This window comes from Austrofundulus limnaeus, unplaced genomic scaffold (genome assembly GCF_001266775.1).
Source record: "Austrofundulus limnaeus strain Quisiro unplaced genomic scaffold, Austrofundulus_limnaeus-1.0 Scaffold0, whole genome shotgun sequence".
Classification (NCBI taxonomy): domain Eukaryota; kingdom Metazoa; phylum Chordata; class Actinopteri; order Cyprinodontiformes; family Rivulidae; genus Austrofundulus; species Austrofundulus limnaeus.
The window spans coordinates 9,690,149-9,710,958 of record NW_013952402.1 but is presented as its reverse complement, the minus strand read 5'-3'; the positions used below and the strand labels follow the sequence as shown (position 1 = coordinate 9,710,958).

The window sequence follows — 20,810 nt, the reverse complement described above, 5'->3', positions numbered from 1 at the left end:
TTATTTTATTTTATTTTATTATTTTTTATGGCTTTTACAATTTTACAGTTAGGGGCCTAATACCTAATGCTATAGTAACTATCTTCACAGCACATACTCTAAAAAGCTTGTGTTAAACGTTATTTTCAAGATTTAACCGACATGGCTACATCTCTCAATGCACAATTAWTTTAGTTTAAATCCCAGGCATAAATTGGATGTGATATGTATTCCTTCAAGGAATGCTATAGCCCTTTTAATTATGAATACTTTTTTAATCAGCTTGTGTTTTTTTTTTTCAACAAATTGTCACCAAGTAAATATAAATTCTGAATTCACTGCCTATCATTCTTTTTAACTCAGCCTTGACAGAAGGTTTTAYGAGTTTTGTACCAATCGACCATCATTATCTTTTCCTTTCCAGTTTTTATTCACTTTTTGCTGTCTGCTCTTCATTTTGCTGTGTAACCATTATGCTAACATGTCTGTCCACTGGGAGATTTGTCTTCCCATAAATGATGAGTGTATTATAATTAATCACAATGGCTAGACAGGCATTATTAAGTTGATCCGTATTTATTTTTCGCCCTGGGGGGATGTAGCGTGGGCTATGGAGTCCCCTGGATAATGACTGCTGGAGGAGGGTATTATAGCTAATCATCATTGTGCAGAGCTAGGGGGATTTGATTTAGTACACCTACATTGTAAAAGCGAGAGCACTGATTGGGGAGGGGTGTAAGGATTATTTTGGAGCTGAGGGATATAAATATACCCCCTCAGGGAGGAATTCTTCTACCAAAGAGCTGTTAGCCATGTGTCTGTCTATGCTAAGGAGGTTCATCACAGGCCTCTTTGCACATAYTGTATAAGCAATATGGAACCATTTTGTGCAAGGGGAGACACTTTCAAACCTGTTGTGCCAAACATATTTCTTCTTAACCACATGTGCAAAAGGGTGGAAGAAGAGCAAGAGTAATGTGTGCTCATGAGTATTCATGAAGCTTGAAGCATCATGAACACAATATCCCCACTCCTAATAAYGATTCAGATCAAGGGATGTGTTTTTCAACTAAAAACATACGTTAAATAACAGTCTCCTGAGGCTCTTTAGTGCTATGGCAAAGCCTAATTGTAATGCATGTAAAAAAACATGGATCACAATGGTTTGATGTTTTAGAAGTTTTAAAGGGGACATGTGCAAAATCCATGTTTTTAACTGGTATATAAAATTAGTTGTGTACTTGGAGTCGTCTAGGAGTACAGCACCTTGAGTTGCTTTTAGTATGAAGGGTGCTTTATGAATAAATAAAAACTTAAACTTAAACTTAGGAGTGCAGAAACTAGAATTTAACCTCTCCTGGTGCTGCATGGGTATTTTTATATTCTGTTTGGGTTATATTTTTCAACTGTTCATTTTTCTTAAATTTCTATAATGATTTCTAAACTATTATGTCACAGAATTTGCAACAGAACTGACAAATACAGTATGGCCACAATTTTGTCATTTTCATTTTCCTCTTGCTCTGGCTCCAACATGTAAAGCTGGAGGACCTTTCCACTTTTGATCAATTTCAAAAAAAAAAAAAAAGTGCTGCTATATAGTCGTAAATCCCTCTATCAAAATAGAATTACCCACTCTGAAAGCTGGAGGGGGGGCGGGGTCTGAAGATCCTTGTTTGGATTTAAAGAGACAGCGTCAAAATGAGTTGCTTTGAGGTACACCTTAGAAAAGTGGTGAAAGTGGGGCTTGTGGAGTTGAGGCCTTTTTATACTCCCTCCAACCAGCTGGCATCACCTCAGATTGTTGCAGTTTCATGAGGAAAATTACATCACTGTGCTCTCAGCGTAGACTCTGCCCCTCCTTCTTGTCACACCCTGCCAGCAGAACTTTTTACCTCCYTCCGGCTRAGAAGTTTATGTGTGAWTGATCTGATGTTTGTGGGCAAATTTGTTTATACTGAAAGCGCTCGGAAGCTGCTCTTTGTTCCAACTACTCRCTTCCAGAATGTGACTGTTGTAGCCAGCAGCAGACRTTTATAAAGATTGTGTCAAACAGTCAGAAACTCATGCGTGGATATAAAAAAGATGTTTTGTATGGAGGAGTCCAGTGTGGAATTAACCGGGACGATTTGTGGACAAATAAAGGCAGATCTAATCAGGACAGATTTGTGAAAACAATAACAGCAGATAAGAGGTTTTGTTTTATTAATTATTTTGTTTTGTTTTGCGGGAAGGAACCCCGTGCCGTGATGCGTACCACAGTAGGTTTCCCAGGAGCTCAGCATGGTGTGTTTCAGGAACTATGAAAGGTGTGTGCGAAAACGATTGCCAAACAACCCCGTGACAGCACGTCGACTGTTSAGCGTCGGTTGGACTATGTGGAGGCCTTTACAATAAGGAGGAATTCAGACCAAAGCATTGCAGTTCAACTTTATATAGACCCCAATTGATGATTTAAATGTGAAAAAAATGTAAAAACAAATGCCTCCTTTAAAAAAAAAAATAATTTTAATGCACCAATATGTGTTACGTATCTTACCTTCAAAGGTCATGAAAGAACTTTTTTCGATTTTGGGAGTTTTTGTGAACAGAGAGACAGTTTTGAAATGGAATATAACAGCACATGAACTACATTCCACCGCAGGTCAAACTATCAGCACGTGAAACTGGGGTGACACCCAATCACTGCAACACCTCTTATTGCTTCTAAAAGAAGAAAACAGCCTAATAGACTGAGTAGAGAGGCCGATCAGCCTCTCGAGATGCTGTTTTTCATGTGGAGGCACAGACTTCTAAATAATGTACGACTCATCKCATGAGATTTGCAGCAGGCAAAAATATCAATATATCACATGGAAAATGTTTTCTGGGGCAGATGATGTATTTTTTAAGCAGAATTTTACAGACCAGGAGATGTATTATTTCGTTTTTACCAGCATACTAAAAAGTTACTTTTGAGACAAAACATTATTTTAATAAATTAAATGGTTATTAACTGCATAAACGGAAAACAACACTGTTTAGCGTCTGATTTTCTCACAGTGTAGTCTTTTAATAATTTTTCTTCCTTCGATGTTTCTATCAGAGCAAACTGAACCCGCTGAATGTGACCCCGCCTATCCGGGCCGTGGACATGGACAGAAACATACAGCCCCCATCGGACAGACCTGGAATTCTTTATTTCATCCTGGTTGGTACGTTCCTCACATATGTACCCTGTGTAATCTGTGTCATGCTCTTTAGTCCTCTTTGACCACTTAGTATGCCACAACTTGTGGTCTCTTGTGTTGATGTTGCAGTAAACTGCCAATTGTTCATTGCAGGTCAACCAGCCACATATCCAGAGTACTTCACCCTGAACAGAACCACTGCAGAGGTGCGTGTTCTGAAGCCAATTAGCAGGGACCTGTATCAGAGGTTTACCCTTATTATCAAGGTAACATTTAAAAACACATTTGAATTACTTTKTTGTTAAATGTTGCATTTTCTGAATCAGTAAATGAGTCTGACTGAACCCTAAATAATGAATGGTAAAGTAATATGATGCAATGGAGTAAATTAATGTTAAAGTGGGGGTATGGTGCAAAATCATCTTCTTTGAGCGCTATATTGTTATGTCATTCCCTCATCAAAAACATACCCAGAGTGTTGGTTTGACTCATTCATGCATGTTTGAGAAATCCTTGAATCTCCTGTGGTAGCCATGTGGAGCTGCCTAAACGCTTGCTGGTACAAAGCAACACCTATTTACTCAAAGCTCCTCCCTGGAGCTCAGTTTGCACCCGAGCTCCTCCCAGGAGTATGCAGCTGAGCTCCCCCCACTCACACACAGAGCACCCCTCCTCCGAAGCATTATTGTGCTGAAGTGGGAGTGTCAGAAATGGTAGAGTTTCTTTAAAATGCATAGGCTAATTCCAAGGGGTTTATTTACAGCATTTTCATAACAAATGAAAGTAACAATGTTACTTGATTATGGTATAGAATTGAACTGTGAAAATACATAATACACCCCCTTTAAGCAAATTATAAACAAACCTACACAGCTCATAAATTCCTAACATATAAAAAAAAATAATAGCAAATCAAACGTTACTGAGCCTAATGTTCTTCTCATTGGCCAAGCCTAAGGTCAAAAACTAGTTGTAAAAAGAGTAAACTTTTATCTGGATATCTTCAATACTCATCCTTACCTGCCCTACTTAGATAACCTCAATCCCAAAGGTCATTAACCTTATCTTTGCCAGCTTAGGAAACATGGATGAGAAAGATGTTATGATTTATTGACTTAACAGGAGGATAGGCAGCTGTGCTCTCATGAATCATAATTTTTGAGCAGCTCTTTCAGGGATCTGGTGCAGAGCGGCAGACAGTGCAGATGAACTTTCTAGCTACACATCACTAACCTCCAGAAACCTCTGAGCACTTTCAGAACCTGCAATTTACCTGGCTAACTGGTGTGCAAAGAGATGGGAGAAGGGCTTTACTTCCACTAGAATGAAGACAGGTTCATCATTGTTGAAGCATTTGCATGTTTCTGTGTGGACTGCGCATGGCTAGAGGAAAATAAACTGTTCAAAGAGGAAAACCAGGAGAGATGGACAGGGGAGGGGGTGTGTGGAGAATGCTTTGAGCCTTATCTGTCTTAGTCATTCAGAGGAGATGGAGCTGTTGCTCTAGGACTCCAAAGAGCAGGATCGTGGGGATCATGATTGCACCGTTACATCTCATTTTGGTGTATTCGGAGTACACACCTAATGCTGCAGGTAAACAAATGGTGAAATGTCCTGCAGACTCTTGCCAAAAACACATCTGTTATGTGTTAATAGTCATCACTGATCTTGATAGAGGCACATTCACCAAGATGACTTTGAGGAAATGAAGACAAGTGGCAAAAGACATGTAGAGATGGGGAAAATTAGAAGGAAAAGAAAATGAGGCRGAGAACGAGGGAAAGGAGGTGCAGTATGACACTTAAACAATGATGGAATCAGGTCTGGAGAAGCGGGATTGATTGATGAGCAGATACTTGGTTAGCGGGGAGATTTAATGTTGGCTTGTGTGTTGTAGCTGCGGAGAGCAGGTCATTGCCTCTTTGAATCAGAGACACCACTAAAAACGCTAAATCACCAGGGAACAATGTAATCCTACGCCCTGTCTTGTCTCATGCAGAAAGAAATTTATATGTGTAGGGTGCACATCATGCCCATCAATGAGACCACTTTTCCCATAGGTTTTTATAGGAACAGATTGGATCTGTGAGTTGACACAGTGTGGGTTTTCTTATCTCCGGTAGGGGAGATAGGTTGGACTCTTTTTAGATGGGTTGTCTGAAACAACATTGTGATAGACGTAATAACAGGTGTGAAGAATTGGATGTGCCAAAGGCACTGTGCCATAATCCCTAATGTTGGGTTTTTCACAAACAATGGTGGAAAAAGAATGGTCTATATGTTTTCCTATTTCTCTCCACAAGTCTATTGTGATGGTACAATCCACATGCGGTAACACAAAGCCAGTGAAATCAAGCTAATGTGCAGAATTAGTTCCAGATCATAGCTTAAACTGATATTGCATCACTCCCCCTCTCTCAATCTGGATTTTCAAAGCCCTAATGTTTTTGAAGCATCCCCGTGTGGGAGGCAATGGTGACATACGTGCTTTAGAGGAGGGAGATTGCAGCGACAGCCTGACTAGATCACATTCATTTGATTTGGTGGTAGTGTCAGGTATGATTACAAGCTCATTCACAACCTATTAAACTTTTTTGTACAACTTCACAGCTGAGTTAGCGCCTTTTTTGGATTTGTGCTAATTTGATATGTTACCGAATCGGCCACATTAGGCACCAGCTGTGCAGGGAAAARCAGAGAACCAATGTTTGGAACCGTGTGATTGTTGCAGATGAATACAGTTTAGTGAGTGTTTTCACCGCTCAGTAAATCTAATTTTGGGATTTTATTTTATTTTATTTTATCTTTGCTTTCACTGCKCATCATTCCAGGAACTAGATTATTGAAAGTGTATGGTTTGGGAGAAAACAAGATTTAAACACTCCCATCCAAAACATCATCTTGAACATGAGTCCTGAAATCCTCTGTTTTTCATTTGTTTCAATAGTCTCTGACATGAATTTATTTTTGTCTTTTTTTTTCCTCCACTGTGTTTGAGGTGGACTGTCAAAGTGTTCTGCTGCAATCTAAAGCAAGTGCAATCTCAAAATTATACTTTCTGAACCAGGTGGTTGTGTTTGTGCCAGCATGTAATCTGAGTATTTATTAGTTTTTTTTTTTTTTTTTGCTTTGTAAAATGATGCTAGAACTGATATTGCAGGAAAAAAAACTTTGTAGATAAATGCAAGTAACACTAAATATTGACTTTGCATTTGTCTGTCATCAGGTCTTCTCATTATTAAAGGAGATGGAAATGCCTTGCCTCATGAGACTTGCTCAATAATACCTAAAAGAAAAAAAMAAACAAACAAACAAACATACGATTTGTTTTAGTATTACTTAGTGTTTTTATTGTTATCATGATTTTGCACAGAACAAACTTTCTCAAACAGAACATGGCAACCTTTGACGTTTTCCTTTTTTCTCTATTCAGTGGTTTTTCTGGGCACATAAAAGCCTTGGAAATTTACAAATCTCAAAGGTCACACAAAAGAAAGTTGTTCTCCAAAGAAGATCTAGCTCCCAAGCTGCCTGAAACGCCTTGTTGGTAGTGCTAGCTTTCTTTCTTTCTTTTTTTTTTTTGACTTGTCACCATCAGTGTGAAACACATTTTGCAAACTGTGTACCCAGTGCCATGTTTTGGCACCTCCTAAATAAGATGAAGCAAAGCAGCTTTCTTGCATTCTGCTGTTTGGCCAGTTTGCCTTGACCGGTCAGAGCTGACTGCCCTTGTGCAAAGAAATGTCTGTGCTGTTCTATACATAAAACATTTGTCCTGTTCTAACATATTTAAAATAATGCTACAAGCTTAAAATTGAGCATAATATAAACTATTGTTTACAAAGTTATGATTTTCTTCATTGGATAATGAGTAAGAAAATATCAATACACTGAAATAATACAATATTTCATCATCTTAAACTGTAATGATTTTCAAAAGCAATGTTTAATTTTTAATACTTGCTTAATTAATGAATGTTGTTAGAAGAAATGGGAAGTACAAATGCAGTTCTCAGTATGGTTCAGTGTTTATTTTGCAGGCGAGCAGACGTACAAGGCAATCTCTTACATTTTGTTTTTCACATCTAAAATAAAACAAAAACTCAATTTCAAATTTATTTYACGCCTTATAGCTTGCAGGACGTAAATAAATAAGAAATAAAGTTAAATAACCTAATTCCATCCCGCTCTACCACTCCTTCCCTGCTCCTATGAGCTGCAGGCACTGTTATMTCCGCCTCCTGTTTGACCTGTTCCCATGGCCGACAGTCTGCTTTCAACCCCCCACCCCACCCACCTGTGAGCAATGTGTTCTTTTAGAAGGGAAATGATGGATTTTTGAGGGTCAGGATACAGCTAAACGTCTGTGTTGACATGTATGCAATTTACCGTATTGTGACCCTGTGTCGTGATATATATCATACAGTATCACCAAATTATTGCCAATACACAGTCCTAGTTAATAATACAAAAAAAAAAAACTGTACTACCCTCAATTTATTTTTGCTCACATGTTTACAAACTAGATTTCAATAAATTGTTTTCCAGGTAAGCAAATATGGATTATGTGTTTGAGGAGATATGTAATCAGTGTGCCAAAAAAATAAGTGAAGATTTCATTTTATCAGATTTTACAGTGATTATTGATAAAGTTTCAGGCAAAATGAAAAAAATGAAACAAAAGAGAAATAAAAAAAGAAACTCCTAAAACTGAATTTTTACACCCACAAAACGACACTTTGAGAGAATAATAATAGACTTAGGGTAGTTAGGTGGTTAATTCTGGCTTTTACTCTGCTAGTAATATCCCTTGCGAGCCTCCTATCAGTGGTCACTCATTTGACAGAGTAGGAGAGCCACTAATTATGGTTTCACTGCTGCAAATGATGGTATTTGCGTTGAGTGCCCTGGTAATTACTAAATCCTAATTTGAAGTGGAGCGCTTATTAAATTTAGTCAAACTCGATCTTTCTTTGTAATTAAAATGACATTTTGAGATATTTTGTCCCTTTTTTTTACCCCCTGTACCTACATCCAATACGATCTGATAATTTCCAACCCTTTTTTGTTTTCTTTCTCCAGGCTGAACAGGATAATGGTCACCCCCTCCCAGCGTTTGCTGACCTCATTATCGAAATCCTGGATGAAAACAACCAGGCACCGTATTTTCAGTTTGCCACCTATCAGGGCTACGTGAGTGAGGCCTCCCCAGTGGGTACAACTATCTCTACCAGTGCCAACCTCACCTCCCCACTGGAAATCATCGCGTTAGATAATGACATTGAAGAGGTAAAAAATAAATAAATAAAATGTTGGGGGAAAAAACCTTAATAACAATATATTCATATGTGTATGTAAACACAATTTGCTTACTTTGAGTTTCTAAAAATGTTCATTTAACAAATTTTCTTTGCTTATGTGTTTGTGTTGTGTTTTACAGAAAACATCATGTTTCTTAGTCATTCACAATTTATTTATTTGTTTGCTTRTTTATATTTATCCATTTATGCATTGTCTTTTTCCGTGTTGTAGCTGGCTCCTGGTGCTAAGCCTGTAGGTAAAAGGGGAGCTTTCGAATGAAGTGACGCATGGAGAGAGTGGAATTAAAGGATGTCCTGACTCAATTTTGTTGACTTTAACCTCAGACTTTATTTGATCTTCTTTAATATGTAGTGTCAATAATTTCACACCATAAATACAACTAAATTGTGCAGACTTAGTAACGCAATGTATGTCCTGAAATARAATTATTTAAACATTTCATTCAGGGGTATCAAACTCTTTTTCACACAGGGCCACATGAGCATCATGGTGGCCCTCAAAGAGCCAGTTATAATTAACTTTAACATTTTRTTTTTAACTTCCTCATCTCATTTCTAAGGCTGAGCACTGCCAACAAACAATAATTTAGCTCTGTGTGGTATTTTCTGCATAGAAACAGAGTTATAGCATGTTACCTTATAAATATTGAACAGTATTACGTGTACGACTGACTAAATRTGAAATAAATGTTTAATTTTGTTGCTTTGAATCTTAAATTCAAAGTTTACCATTGACGTAAAAACTATTTTCATATAAAATTAAGTAGAAAAAAATAATAAAGTAATAAAAATAAACCTTTTTGGTGATCCCTTTTAGCTGGCCGGACAGAAGTCACCCACTGGCTAAATGTGGCCCACTTTGAGTTTGACACGTAATTTAGTGGCTTTAATAGCTCCGTACTAAGTCTGCATTTTGACACTTGACACTCTTGTCTGACACATTATTTTGTAAACAACTGTTACATTTTTGTATTCATGCTTAGGGTTTCTAAGTCCATGTTTWTGTGCATGTTTCCAGTATTTTGCACATTTTGTAAGGGGTAGTTTTCGCACCTGAAGTGCAGGTTACACTTGGGAAAGGATCAGAAACAGATAGGCTTCATACATCAAACACTGATCTATTAAAAAAATTGATCTGTTTCATCCCCTCCAGCAAGTTGACTTGGGACATCCCTGCTGTTAACGCATGCATCACACTGCGGAAAGTACAAACGAACTGAAGGCATTCATCACTGCAGGAGATCTTTTTAAMACAGAAAAAAAATTAAGAATTCCATAAACAAAACTGGATCAAATATTAAGCAGGTCTCCTGTTGTGATGCATGTGTGCATAGATYCCTTTCTGATGCACTGACGTTTGCAAAGTGTGCATTCTAATAATAAATTCTAGTGTGTGTGTGAGAGAGAATGAAGTGTTTCTCATTTTTTGTTTTTTTTTTTCATCTGATTGATGTTTCCATATTTGTTAAAGTCAAAATGTATGCAGTTATTCTTTTTGAAAAGCTTTGTYTTTCACCAGCTTGATTTTGTAAATTATTTCTTGTGTTTAAAATTGCTGAAATAGATCCTTGACTTATTTGTTTTTCCCCACAGAGTTCACAAGCTTCCTTGTTATGTGTATGTGTGTGTGATTTTATCCACCGCTCCCAAGAACAGTTTTAAATCCATACACCAGTATGATGAATGAACCCACGCCRTCTCACACACAGCCAAAACAAATGATCACTGCCTTTAGTCCATCCTTCAAAATATCCCTTTACTCAGTCTTTTGAGAAGATTAACAAATGAAAGTAGAGACAGAGATAACAAAATCAATAAGCCACCCAACCCTGATGTTTACCAAACTCTCTCAGGAACAGTCATTGATGGATGGGTATCAAAGCTGACCAGCAACAACAGACTGTATTTGACATAAAATGTATTTGTTAAAATATAAGTAATAGTTTTGGTAAATTGAAGTATCTAAAGTGATTTGAMGTACAGAGTAACTGTACAGACTGTTTTTATTTTTGTAAGACTGTGTCTTTGATTCTAATAAAAAAAACTAGGTTCTCAGCTGTGTTTTGACAACATCTAATTAAAAATATATGGCCTAAATCATGAAATTCTACTGGAAAAAAAGAAAAAAAAACAGTTTTTTAGTCCTATCCTGTGTTTATTCTGCAATGTTTTCTGAAAGCAGCTGCCAACCCCACAAGAAGATTACTTTTTTCAAATGGTCGGCACATCAAAATGCKCTTTTTGATAGCTTTTCTTGGCCCCACAGCTGTGGCCTTGGGGGTGGAGAAAGTGATGAGACTCCAATGTGGCCATGGTTTCATGTTTCTTTTTGGTTTCTTCCCTTTAAAAGACGAAAGACCCTTTGGTGACGATTACCCTGAATGACTACAACCTGATCTTCAGCCTGACCCCAACTGGGATAATCCGCTACCTGAAGCTCCTCAAGCCTGTGGATCGAGAGACGCAGGTGGCCTATACTTTCACGGTGAGTCTTCAACTTAGCGGTGGTGTCCTGAAAACTGCCCTTTAGTCRTGTGGCCAACATCTTTCATTTTCTGTGCCTTAGCAGAAGTCTTTAAGCAGCCGTACTTGTCCAAGTGAGCAAAACTTACACAAGACAACTCCATAATTTGTGTGAGGCTTCTTATTTTAGTCCTAAATTAGATTTTAAATGTAAAGCATTACTATTTTCAGTGTTGTGCTCAGTATTATTTATTATTTTTCAAGAAACATTTATATAGTTGAACTAGTTTTTGCCTCTTTTGACTGTTAAAATAAGTACAGGTTTAAATGAATGTCCTTGTTTTCCTTTTCAATCATTTCATGTCATTCATGCATTCTCTAGTCTATAAAGGTAACATGTGTGATTAAAAAAAATCATGCAAATGTAGGAGAATCAAATCATAAATGCTGTAAGTTGCCCATAGCAACCTAAAACACTCCATGTAACCTTAGCATCAATTTGCCTCTCCTGTTCTGTACTGTTGACCTTGGTTTAAATGCAGAACAACCRTGACAAGATCTTTCAGTCTTGACAAAAGCCCCAGGAGTTTTAGATTCTGGATGCTGGTACCTTATACTTTATGGGCCAATAAGTGGGAGACTGCTGTCAGAAGCTACACTATAAGTTTAGYTGAAGACAAGAGCAGAGCGGAAAATCCACCTAGCCTGTGTAAAAGTGTAAGAAAACTGTACATCTTTTGCTCAGTAAGAGTATTTCTTTGTTTATAGCAGTGGTTCCTGACCTTTTTTTTAGACTTTAGCCATTTTGTCATACCACTACTACCCACTCAGTCAAACTTAATAATGATTCTCCAAAACTATAATGTAGAACAACTGATTATTAAATGAAAATTATTTATTTAACTCCCTATAATGTTTATTTCTCAGGCATTTTATTCTTTTCAACTCAAATTAAACAAAGATAAATATGCTGCCTTGAAAGTGAATAAGTAAGTTAAATAAATAAACCAGGTAATGGCAGGTGCAGGAAGCAGCAGTGTCGAAAATACATAAGAAACTCGCCCAAATGAGCATATTCTGTAAGATTCTGCGTTTYATACTGGATTCCATTTTGTGTCAATTTTGTGATTCCGTTTGCATTTTCTGCATTGCGGAAATCATAGGGCCTTATGTATCCCAGTCCTATTTTTATTTTTTATTTTTTTTACACACCTGGGACATTTTTCCACGTACCCCCTGTAATATACTCGCATACCCCAAGGTGTACACATATCCCTGGTTGGGAATCACTGGTTTATAGTACTGAAGAAACTATTATATAGGGTAATGCAATATAAAAACTGTTAAAGTGTAAAACAACACTACTCTGAAACCAAACAACTCAATGTTCATTAAATGAAAAGGTGTCAAACTACTTGATGTCTGACTAACTGTGAAAAGGCTAATTCATGCACATCTTAAACCAAAAAAGAAAAAAAAAGGTTTTACGAAATGTATGATATTCTAACATAAACCATRTATTAAACTGAAGCATTAAAGTGACTGTGACATGCACATCCTTCAAATACAAAGTCAAATATAACATCTTTATTTAAGAAATTTAGCATAAAACACTTGTTTTTACCCATTTTGATACATAACTAGCATATTTTCTTTTGAACTTGGCTTAGCTAAAATAAAACAGTAAGTGACATCAAATGGGAACTATTTAAAGGCAGAAGACTCCCTGGCCTTTGTTTCTTGAAATTAAATTATTTAAACTCTGACGCTTCTTCATCTCAGATAGCAGTTCAAAATAATCTAAAGAAACATCAATATCTTCATTTATCTTTTTGTTGTTAGTCATTGTAGCACTGCTTTGTTTACATACAGACATTCTTTTTTGTCAGCACTTCCAGTTACTTCACAAGCAAATACAGTTTCCCAACAACTACTCATCTCAGCTGCATAATTCATATTCATGTATTTATTTATTTGAAGTATAGTACTGTTGTCTTTCAAAAAATGCTTTCTTATTCATTGCCAAAAAAAAAATAAAAAATGAAAAATGATGTCACAGGCACATTAAGATTTACCAATTTTAAAATGTCAGTTGTCCCCACAGATGATAAACTGCAGCTAGGTTTACCAAATATAGCTGATTTTGTGCTGCTCAGGGGAATGGAAGCCTCTCYGAAAAAAATACAGGGGCTCAATCCATAAAGGAAAATTCTCTTGGATTAGTGAGTACATATTGTGCACTCATCRGGAACTGCAGGGGCTTTCGAACAGAGATGACTCAGTTCGCCAAAGGTTTTGATGTAATATGAGGTTTGATTGGCTTGATCAAAGTGCTTTGGACTTCATCCATTTGTGAAAGTACACTGTGTTTGTGTTGTGTGTGTGTGCACACACAGTTGACCCTTTTTCACTCTGTGTACACAGGTTTGTTAGCCAATAAAGTTTTCTCTGTGGTTTGATGTTTTTTGAAGCTTAAGCACTAGTAAGTGCTGTGAGCTCAGACAGCTTTTAAGCTCAAGATCCTTTTTGACAACACTTTACTGTGGAGGCTGTCACTGTGGGGTGACTGTTCACCACAGCATAGCACTTATTACAGTTTAGGAGGATTGCTTCGTTCGGGATTAGTTGTAAAGGAAGAACCAGTAACTTTGTCCCAGGTATCTGTTTTAACTGTTGTGATTTCTGAATTACACCAACATAAAAACAATTCTTTCTCTGAAGTGACTACCTTACAAAGTGTTAGTTCTCTTCAGAGACCTGCTGCTCATTTAATGTTTTTAAATTTGGTTCATAAATTGGATGATTAATATTTACCTCAGTGTATTTAAGAACAGTCGCAGACCTTATTTATTTGGTGCAGCCCTCCTTACACAGACTATTAGATAAATATAGGTTCTTCTACAATAATAATACATGTGTGAGTTAGAAACAAATTCCTTATTAATGCTAGCAGTTTTTTTTTTACATAATGTATTAAGACAAAAAGTGATACAGTGTTTTTGTTGTTGTTGTTGTTTGACTAAACTAACCAGCTGTCTGTATGGTTATGTTTTAGCAGGATGTTTCAGTTCCACAACCACTATGCATTTGGCAGAACCACTATGCTTCTATTTTAATCTATCCAGCTGTCTGCTCAGGCTCTGTAACAGATTGTGTTTCGTTTGAGCTTTGCGCAACTGAGCRTAGCATTAAGTCTATTGATCTGGTTGTATTATTGTTTTACAATAGTGCGGCTCAAAGCCATATAGTGACCGACACGGCAGAAACACGGAAATCAATTTGAGTCAGAAAAACTTTGTGAGAAAAGTGACTCAGCACCTTTTTTTTAAATCATTACAACCTGCCGTTGTTTCAAAATCTTGAGTACAGTTAGCTCAATACACGAATGAAAGAATGTTCTTCAGCTAAGAAAAAAGCAAACTTTTCCTCACAGAGAAAACAAAACCTTTAATCGTTTATCATATCAGACATTTGAAGTAAAAGCTATATGAGGTTTTGCTTCCAGGCTTGTTAACATAWTGTTTACTAAATAGAGGCGTTGAAGGATGTAGGGTTGGTTGCTTTGATGAAGATAATGGTTTTATTTTATTTTATAATTATGTTTTTTTTTATTTCAAAGGACTATAAAAAATATTCGCATGAATACAGTCATCAAATTAAAAATCTAATTATTCTAAGTGCCCTAGACTTGAAGGCGAGGGAGTAAACATCCAATTCTGATAGAAAAAAATAAATAAAAAACAGGCTTCAATGAGTAATGTACTCATCTTGTGTTTGCAATTTTTATACTTTATGGTCTTGATCAAATTAGAGGAATAAGTAGTGGTACATGCCTTAGTACTAGAACAGAGATTGTGCTAGATATTTTTGCTGTCCGTCATTTTGACAGACAGGGTCAAAAAAATCCTGTCAATCTATTTTCCACATCACCACATATTTTTAAATGCCAATAAAGTTCAGCATCATTCATTTTCATTCATCTTAATCAATTTTCAGTCCGAACAAGTTTAAAAGATAATTCACAACATGTAATTTCTTCTTTACAGTAACAAAAACACCGACTGTGGTTCCAATACACACATATAAACAGTAAAATGAAGTGATTGCACTTAAAATATGGACAGTTCACCTAACCTCCTTGCTGCCACTCGCTCGCTCCACAGTAGAGGGCTGATTACTTGTTTTTTTCATCTTCCACTGCATCAGTCCCTCCTTTTTTCACCTGTTTTATCAAAACCATTGTCGCTATATGGCTTTTTGAAGATGCGTCGGAGGTGCAGTTGCTGTGACTTTTTCAGAGTGAAGGTAAAGTCATGCATCAAATGAGCTATCAAACCAACAGAACACAATGTGTTCAGGTGGCCAGATCCACTTCTTGTTTTTGGAATGTTGTCAAAGGGGTGCCACAAGGTTCTGTTTCTGGTCCAATTTTATTCTCAGTTTATACCAAAGATTTGCAAAAAATCTGTCAAATGCTTCCTACCTTTTTATGCAGACAATACCCTAATTTATTCCTGCATAAGCCTATGGTTCAAGCATTATCTGTTATTTTATTTTATTACTTGTATTTTCACTAAATCATAGGGTTTTGGTCACACTTGCTTAAATCCTTGAAATCATCTACTGTTTAAGGGTGTATTCACACCTAACACATTTGGTCCACTTTAAACAGACCAGAGTTTGTTTCCCCCATTGGTCCAGACTTTTTGTGCAGGTGTGAATACGCTTGTGCAAACTCTGGTGCRGATCAAACAACTGGACAGAGGCCTGCTTTTTGAGGTGGTCTTGTCCACTTYCAAATGAACTCTGGTGCAGTTTGCTTCTGGTGTGAATACAGACCGGACTCGAACCAAACCAACTAAGTAAAACATGCACCTCTTTGGACTTCACGGGCCACCATTGCTAAGCTAAATAAACTAAAATCATTCCTGACTCGTYGTCTCCTTCTTAGCAGCTGTGCACACAGGGCACTTTGTCTCCTTTGGGTTGTGGCACACGTTTACTGACGCTGCTCCAAAATTAGAATATCATTGCAAAACCACCAYTGAATTAGCTGCTTTTGATATTTTAAATGGTATTGCAGTTGTACTATAAGCACAAATGTGCACATCAGAACCTGGTCAGAACCGCAGCATGCAGGACTTCCATGTTTTTTTTTTCCTGGGTTGGTGCGCTCTGTCCTGCCCCTGTCCTTTCTGTCCAGTGGAAGCAATGACCATCACCCTTGTGGCTTTGTTTACAAGTTATAGTTTGCTTGTAAAAAAGCACAATGTAAATGCAAACCCCACCAAACAAAAATAATAAAGTCCACTTTTGTTCTGGACCAAACAAGTGGAGCAAAGGACTTTTCATGCTGTGAATACAACCTAAATTTGTTTAACACTGTTGCATTTTTAAATGTAAACTGCTTTTGATTATTATTTTATTATTAGTGCTTCTGACSTCTTGGCCAGGTCACCCTTGGAAAATAGATCTTAATCTCAATGGGTTTTATCTGGTTTAATAAAAGTGTGAGTGAGGAAAAGGCTAATTCTTATGCTAACTCGCTACCAAGTTGTCAGGGTGTGAATTGCAATATGTCAAAATGGCGGATGGCCTTCAGATTTTTCCGTCACCATTTWAAAAAAAAAGTTAAATATCCTGTACTACAGACACATCTCACACGAGGGCATTTTCCATGCAGTACAATTAGTTTCCCTGAATACGTTGAGGGAAGGGTGGGTTCTCCCACCAGCAGGAATCAGAATCRGCCTTATTGTCATTCACACACAACATCAAAGCTGCAATGCAGAACATCCGTTCGGAGTAAGACACACATAAYAAACATGGGRGAATTATTTTTTTAGATTTAGATTTTATTAATCTTTATCGTTCCGCAGAGGGGAAATTGAGTCACTTCATTTAACCCATTGCACATGTGAACACATGTGGAGCAGTGGGCTGCTAGTTACGGTGCCGGGGGACCAGCTGGGGGTGGGGGTGGTTGAGGGCCTTGCTCAGGGGCCCAGGGTGGGACTGATTGGTTTGGGGAGTTGAACCGGTGACCTTCCGATCACAGACATGGCTTCTCTACCCTCTGCGCCACCACCTCCCATATCCAAGGTCTTTCGCACTACGGTGCGCTACCTTTTTGCAGCTTGGACTATACACAATAGGAAAGATGAGTTCAAAAAAGATGCTCTGATCCTATGTATACACAGACAGAAACACAGAATTATACGCTCAAAAAACCACTCGCAAGTGCAAGGCAGTTAAGGAAGGGAGGGGGCTGGGGATCAAACACATAGAACGGGGTAGGATGCAGAAGAGCTGGTGACGTTTAAGGTTAATACTCCRTGCTGGAACCAATCAAAGACCTCCAAAGTCYAAAACAAGTTGTCATCAACCAAAGCACAAATCACCAGAGTTCAGTTCTCTGTCTCCACCYATCGTGGCCTTTAGACTGATCCACCCACAGGTGATACGGGAAGGGGATGGGGAGTCGAGCCTCTCTTTCACGTGTCATCCATGGAATTTTTATAACTGCCGAGCCAAGGTCAGCAGCTGCAGGGATCCAAAAGATAAGCACAATTGTTTTGGGGCAAGCAGCCTTGATTTTCTCTGCTTTCAGTCTTTAATTGCATCTCTGTGATGGTGAAAAAGCCAATGTTTTGAATTCATTGCCTCCTSACCTCTCTTTCCATCTGAAACTTCACCCAGGTGTAATCCTACTCCTCATAGGCACGCTGCTGAACTGTGATTCTCRTCAGTTTGCGACTTATATCCCCCAACATCAAAGTCTGTGCGTTTCCAGTATGAGAGACTMCATCCAAGGTTCCTGACAGTTTCTCACAGGCCCGGACTGCTGTCAGGGTTGTTTTCATTTTCCGATAAGCCAAGACTCCTCCACAGCCCATCATCAGGAATCCAGTTATCATAAATCCAAATATGTACAAATCTTCCATGTCTTCAATGGAAAGCGGCTCCAAACAGATGAGGTTCCACCCCTATGAACCAGACACTCACCCAGCCGCCACCATTCCACTGGGACAGGTGTGCTCCCCACGCACCAATCTCAGTGTTAAAAAAATAGTGTTGATTGCATTCAGAGACCCATCCATCCATCCATCCATCCATCCATCCATCCATCCATTTTCTGTACACGCATCTTCCCTTTCAGGGTTGCGTGGGTCACTGGTACACATATCCAGCAGTCACAGTGCAAGGGGTGGGGTACACCCTGGACAGGTCGCAAGTCCATCGCAGGGCCGCATTCAGAGACCACTTGACCAAATCCTTATTTCCTTTTGTTTYCGGATGATAGGTAGAAGAAACTTGAAAAAGCTGCAAAGCAGGGAAGAAGGGACGGGTTCGGGAGAGAGAGCAAAAAGCGTCCGACTCCTCTGAAGGCCAAGCAGGAAAAAATAAATAAAAAATAAATTGTTTCTTTCTTCTGTCACAGCTTCCTCTGTAGAGACTTCATTTGTTGTTCTGTTCTGTCCATTTTCTTTCTCCTCTCCTAAATCCAGTAGATCAGAGCTACAACAAACAAGTAAACATGTAATTTGTTCAGTTAGAAAACWATACTTTGGGCAGACTTTGTAGAAACCCTTTTCTCTCATCTTTAACATTGTTTCGCTTTGAAGGAATAAAAATGAGCGTGTACAGATGCAAAGTTTGAGTGCTGACACTTTTACTCATCAAAGCCAATATTCTTCAAGGCTGCAATAAAAAAAGATTRCGGTTTCTTTGAACAAGTTGGTTTAGTTGCTTGTGCAGTTTATTTTCTTGTCTTTCTTTAGTTTTTAAAGCTACAATAAGTGTTTCTGTTTCTCTTTCTCGTGTTTACAGATGGTGGCGTCAGATGGTGTCCAGCAGAGTAGCCCAGTAACTGTCAACATCCTGGTTATTGATGCCAATGACAATACCCCRACGTTTGCCGAGGTCTCCTACAGTGTTCAAGTCTTTACAAACATGCAGCCAGGAGAGACGGTGCTACAGGTAATCAATCCAACGATCTCTTCTCCCACGTTCCTCCTTCTTTCAGTCTCCTGCTCCAGCGCTCCGCACTGCACCTCCGTCTTTGTCCCCCATCACACAGAATTTCTCTCTCAAATGCTCTTTCATGCTCTATAAAAATAACCACAACAATCGAGCGCATTGTGTTGACATGCAAACAGCAGGAACACCCCCCCACCCCCCATATCYGCACTCGTAACAGTCAAGTCAGAAAATGTTGTTTTATCTCTCATGTCAGTGCACAGCCTTGGGTAATTCCTTGTGGAAGGTATTTGTGATAACCATTTTTCAATTATTTCTGTTGCATAAAAAGGATTTGCCATAAAAGCAGGATTGTTTACARATTATGCTTTTTTATTATTGTTTATGGATTAGGGTTATTATTTCAATTTACTGAGTAAGCAATGACTTTAAAAGTCTTTAAATCCTCTTATTTTATTTTCTGTTGGGCTCACACGTGATGCTAACATGCCTAAACAACTCTGTAGAAATAAGTATTGTATAAAAATGTCTGCATGCAAATAGTACATGAATAGATTATGTTCAGACTGAAAATCTAAAATCCCATTTTGCTGTAAATGAGGAGRTCGATCGTCTCTATATTTCTAAGTTTGTAGAGGGAAAATATATGTTTTCTCCTTCAGCTGATTTCTTCTAACTGCAGAGCCTCTCCAAAAAAATGTCAAATACTGAAAAAGGTCAAGTTTAATCTGTTTWAAAAAAGCTGCCATTTTACCCTCCCAGAAATAAGGCCAAGGGTTACAGCGTGTCTGCTATGACCGCTTAACCGATTTTATAAGCCGTTTATGAGAGCTGGATTCCCCCTTGAGAATTCTGCAGCTCATTTGATGCTACAACTTTTACCCCAGTGTCAGTGGCATGAAAAAGGAGGTTGGGGGAACTTGGATTAAAGTTTCTAAGCCTTAAAGATATGAGGCCAACCTCACCGTGTTGGCCAATAATTACAAGCAGCAGGATGCCCCGAAATAATTGGATTAAATAAAACTGAGGTTTCTTATTCATTTTCTCATAAAACCAAAGAAAAGAAAATAAGTTATTARGCTAATGCTTTCGTTTTTATTATCWTTTGAATGAATGTCAGCCATCATTCTAAAGATTTGTTATTTATTGTTTAAAGGGAAACTCMTCATAAATCTCTGTAATCTATTTAACCGGTTCTGTAATTGTGTTAGTTGTAAAACTAGATAATATAGAAGACATTTCCTGTGTATAATTTGTTTCTTTTTTCCTTCTTGCTTTGTTTTCTCAGTTAACTGCAGTTGATGCCGATGAGGGACTAAACGGTTTGGTGACATATGAGATACTGGCTGGAGCCCAAGGAAATTTCATCATTAATAATCGTACTGGGCGCATCATTGTGGCACCGGGTGTGACATTAGTCGTGGGACGATCATATGCGCTGACTGTCAGGGCTTCCGATAACGCACCAGACAACCAGAGAAGGTAGAATAGCATGTGTGGGATTTGGGCATAGGTGGACTGAGAAGTTAATTATTTTGTGTGATCCATGTTTTAGAGTACACACCTTTTGAACAGTTGGATTTTGTTTTAACTCTGATTCAATTTGCTTTCTCAGTTTGTACTAATTCAGAGCATTCACTTGATTTGATTTGATTTATTTATTTAACAGGAAAAGATTATTAAAAATCAAGCCTGACTCAGCATAATTGCTGTTTTACAGCAGGTTCCTGTTCTGCAGCACATAAAACACTCAGAATTACATATATACTTATAGGTAGTTTGCAAAGCATCAGTCATGCTTGTGACTAGGCCTGCCACAGTAACAAATTTTGCTGGGTGATTAATTGTCTCAAAAATTATTGCGATAAGCGATAATATTGCCTGGTGACCATTTTAC

The 20,810-nt window shown here is 38.0% G+C and overlaps 1 protein-coding gene across 10 annotated transcripts in view; it reads left to right on the top strand.

Moving 5' to 3' along the window:
* The window catches only part of LOC106513529 (protocadherin-15), a 207,090-nt gene that overhangs the window by 82,223 nt on the left and 104,057 nt on the right, over positions 1-20,810 (top strand). For all 10 annotated transcript variants that reach the window (XM_014002479.1, XM_014002461.1, XM_014002432.1 and 7 more), the window contains 6 exons: positions 3,065-3,173; positions 3,303-3,415; positions 8,232-8,438; positions 10,821-10,955; positions 18,764-18,913; positions 20,202-20,395. In XM_014002479.1, the coding sequence (XP_013857933.1) occupies positions 3,065-3,173; positions 3,303-3,415; positions 8,232-8,438; positions 10,821-10,955; positions 18,764-18,913; positions 20,202-20,395 (908 nt within the window). The remainder of the gene's footprint in view (positions 1-3,064; positions 3,174-3,302; positions 3,416-8,231; positions 8,439-10,820; positions 10,956-18,763; positions 18,914-20,201; positions 20,396-20,810) is intronic.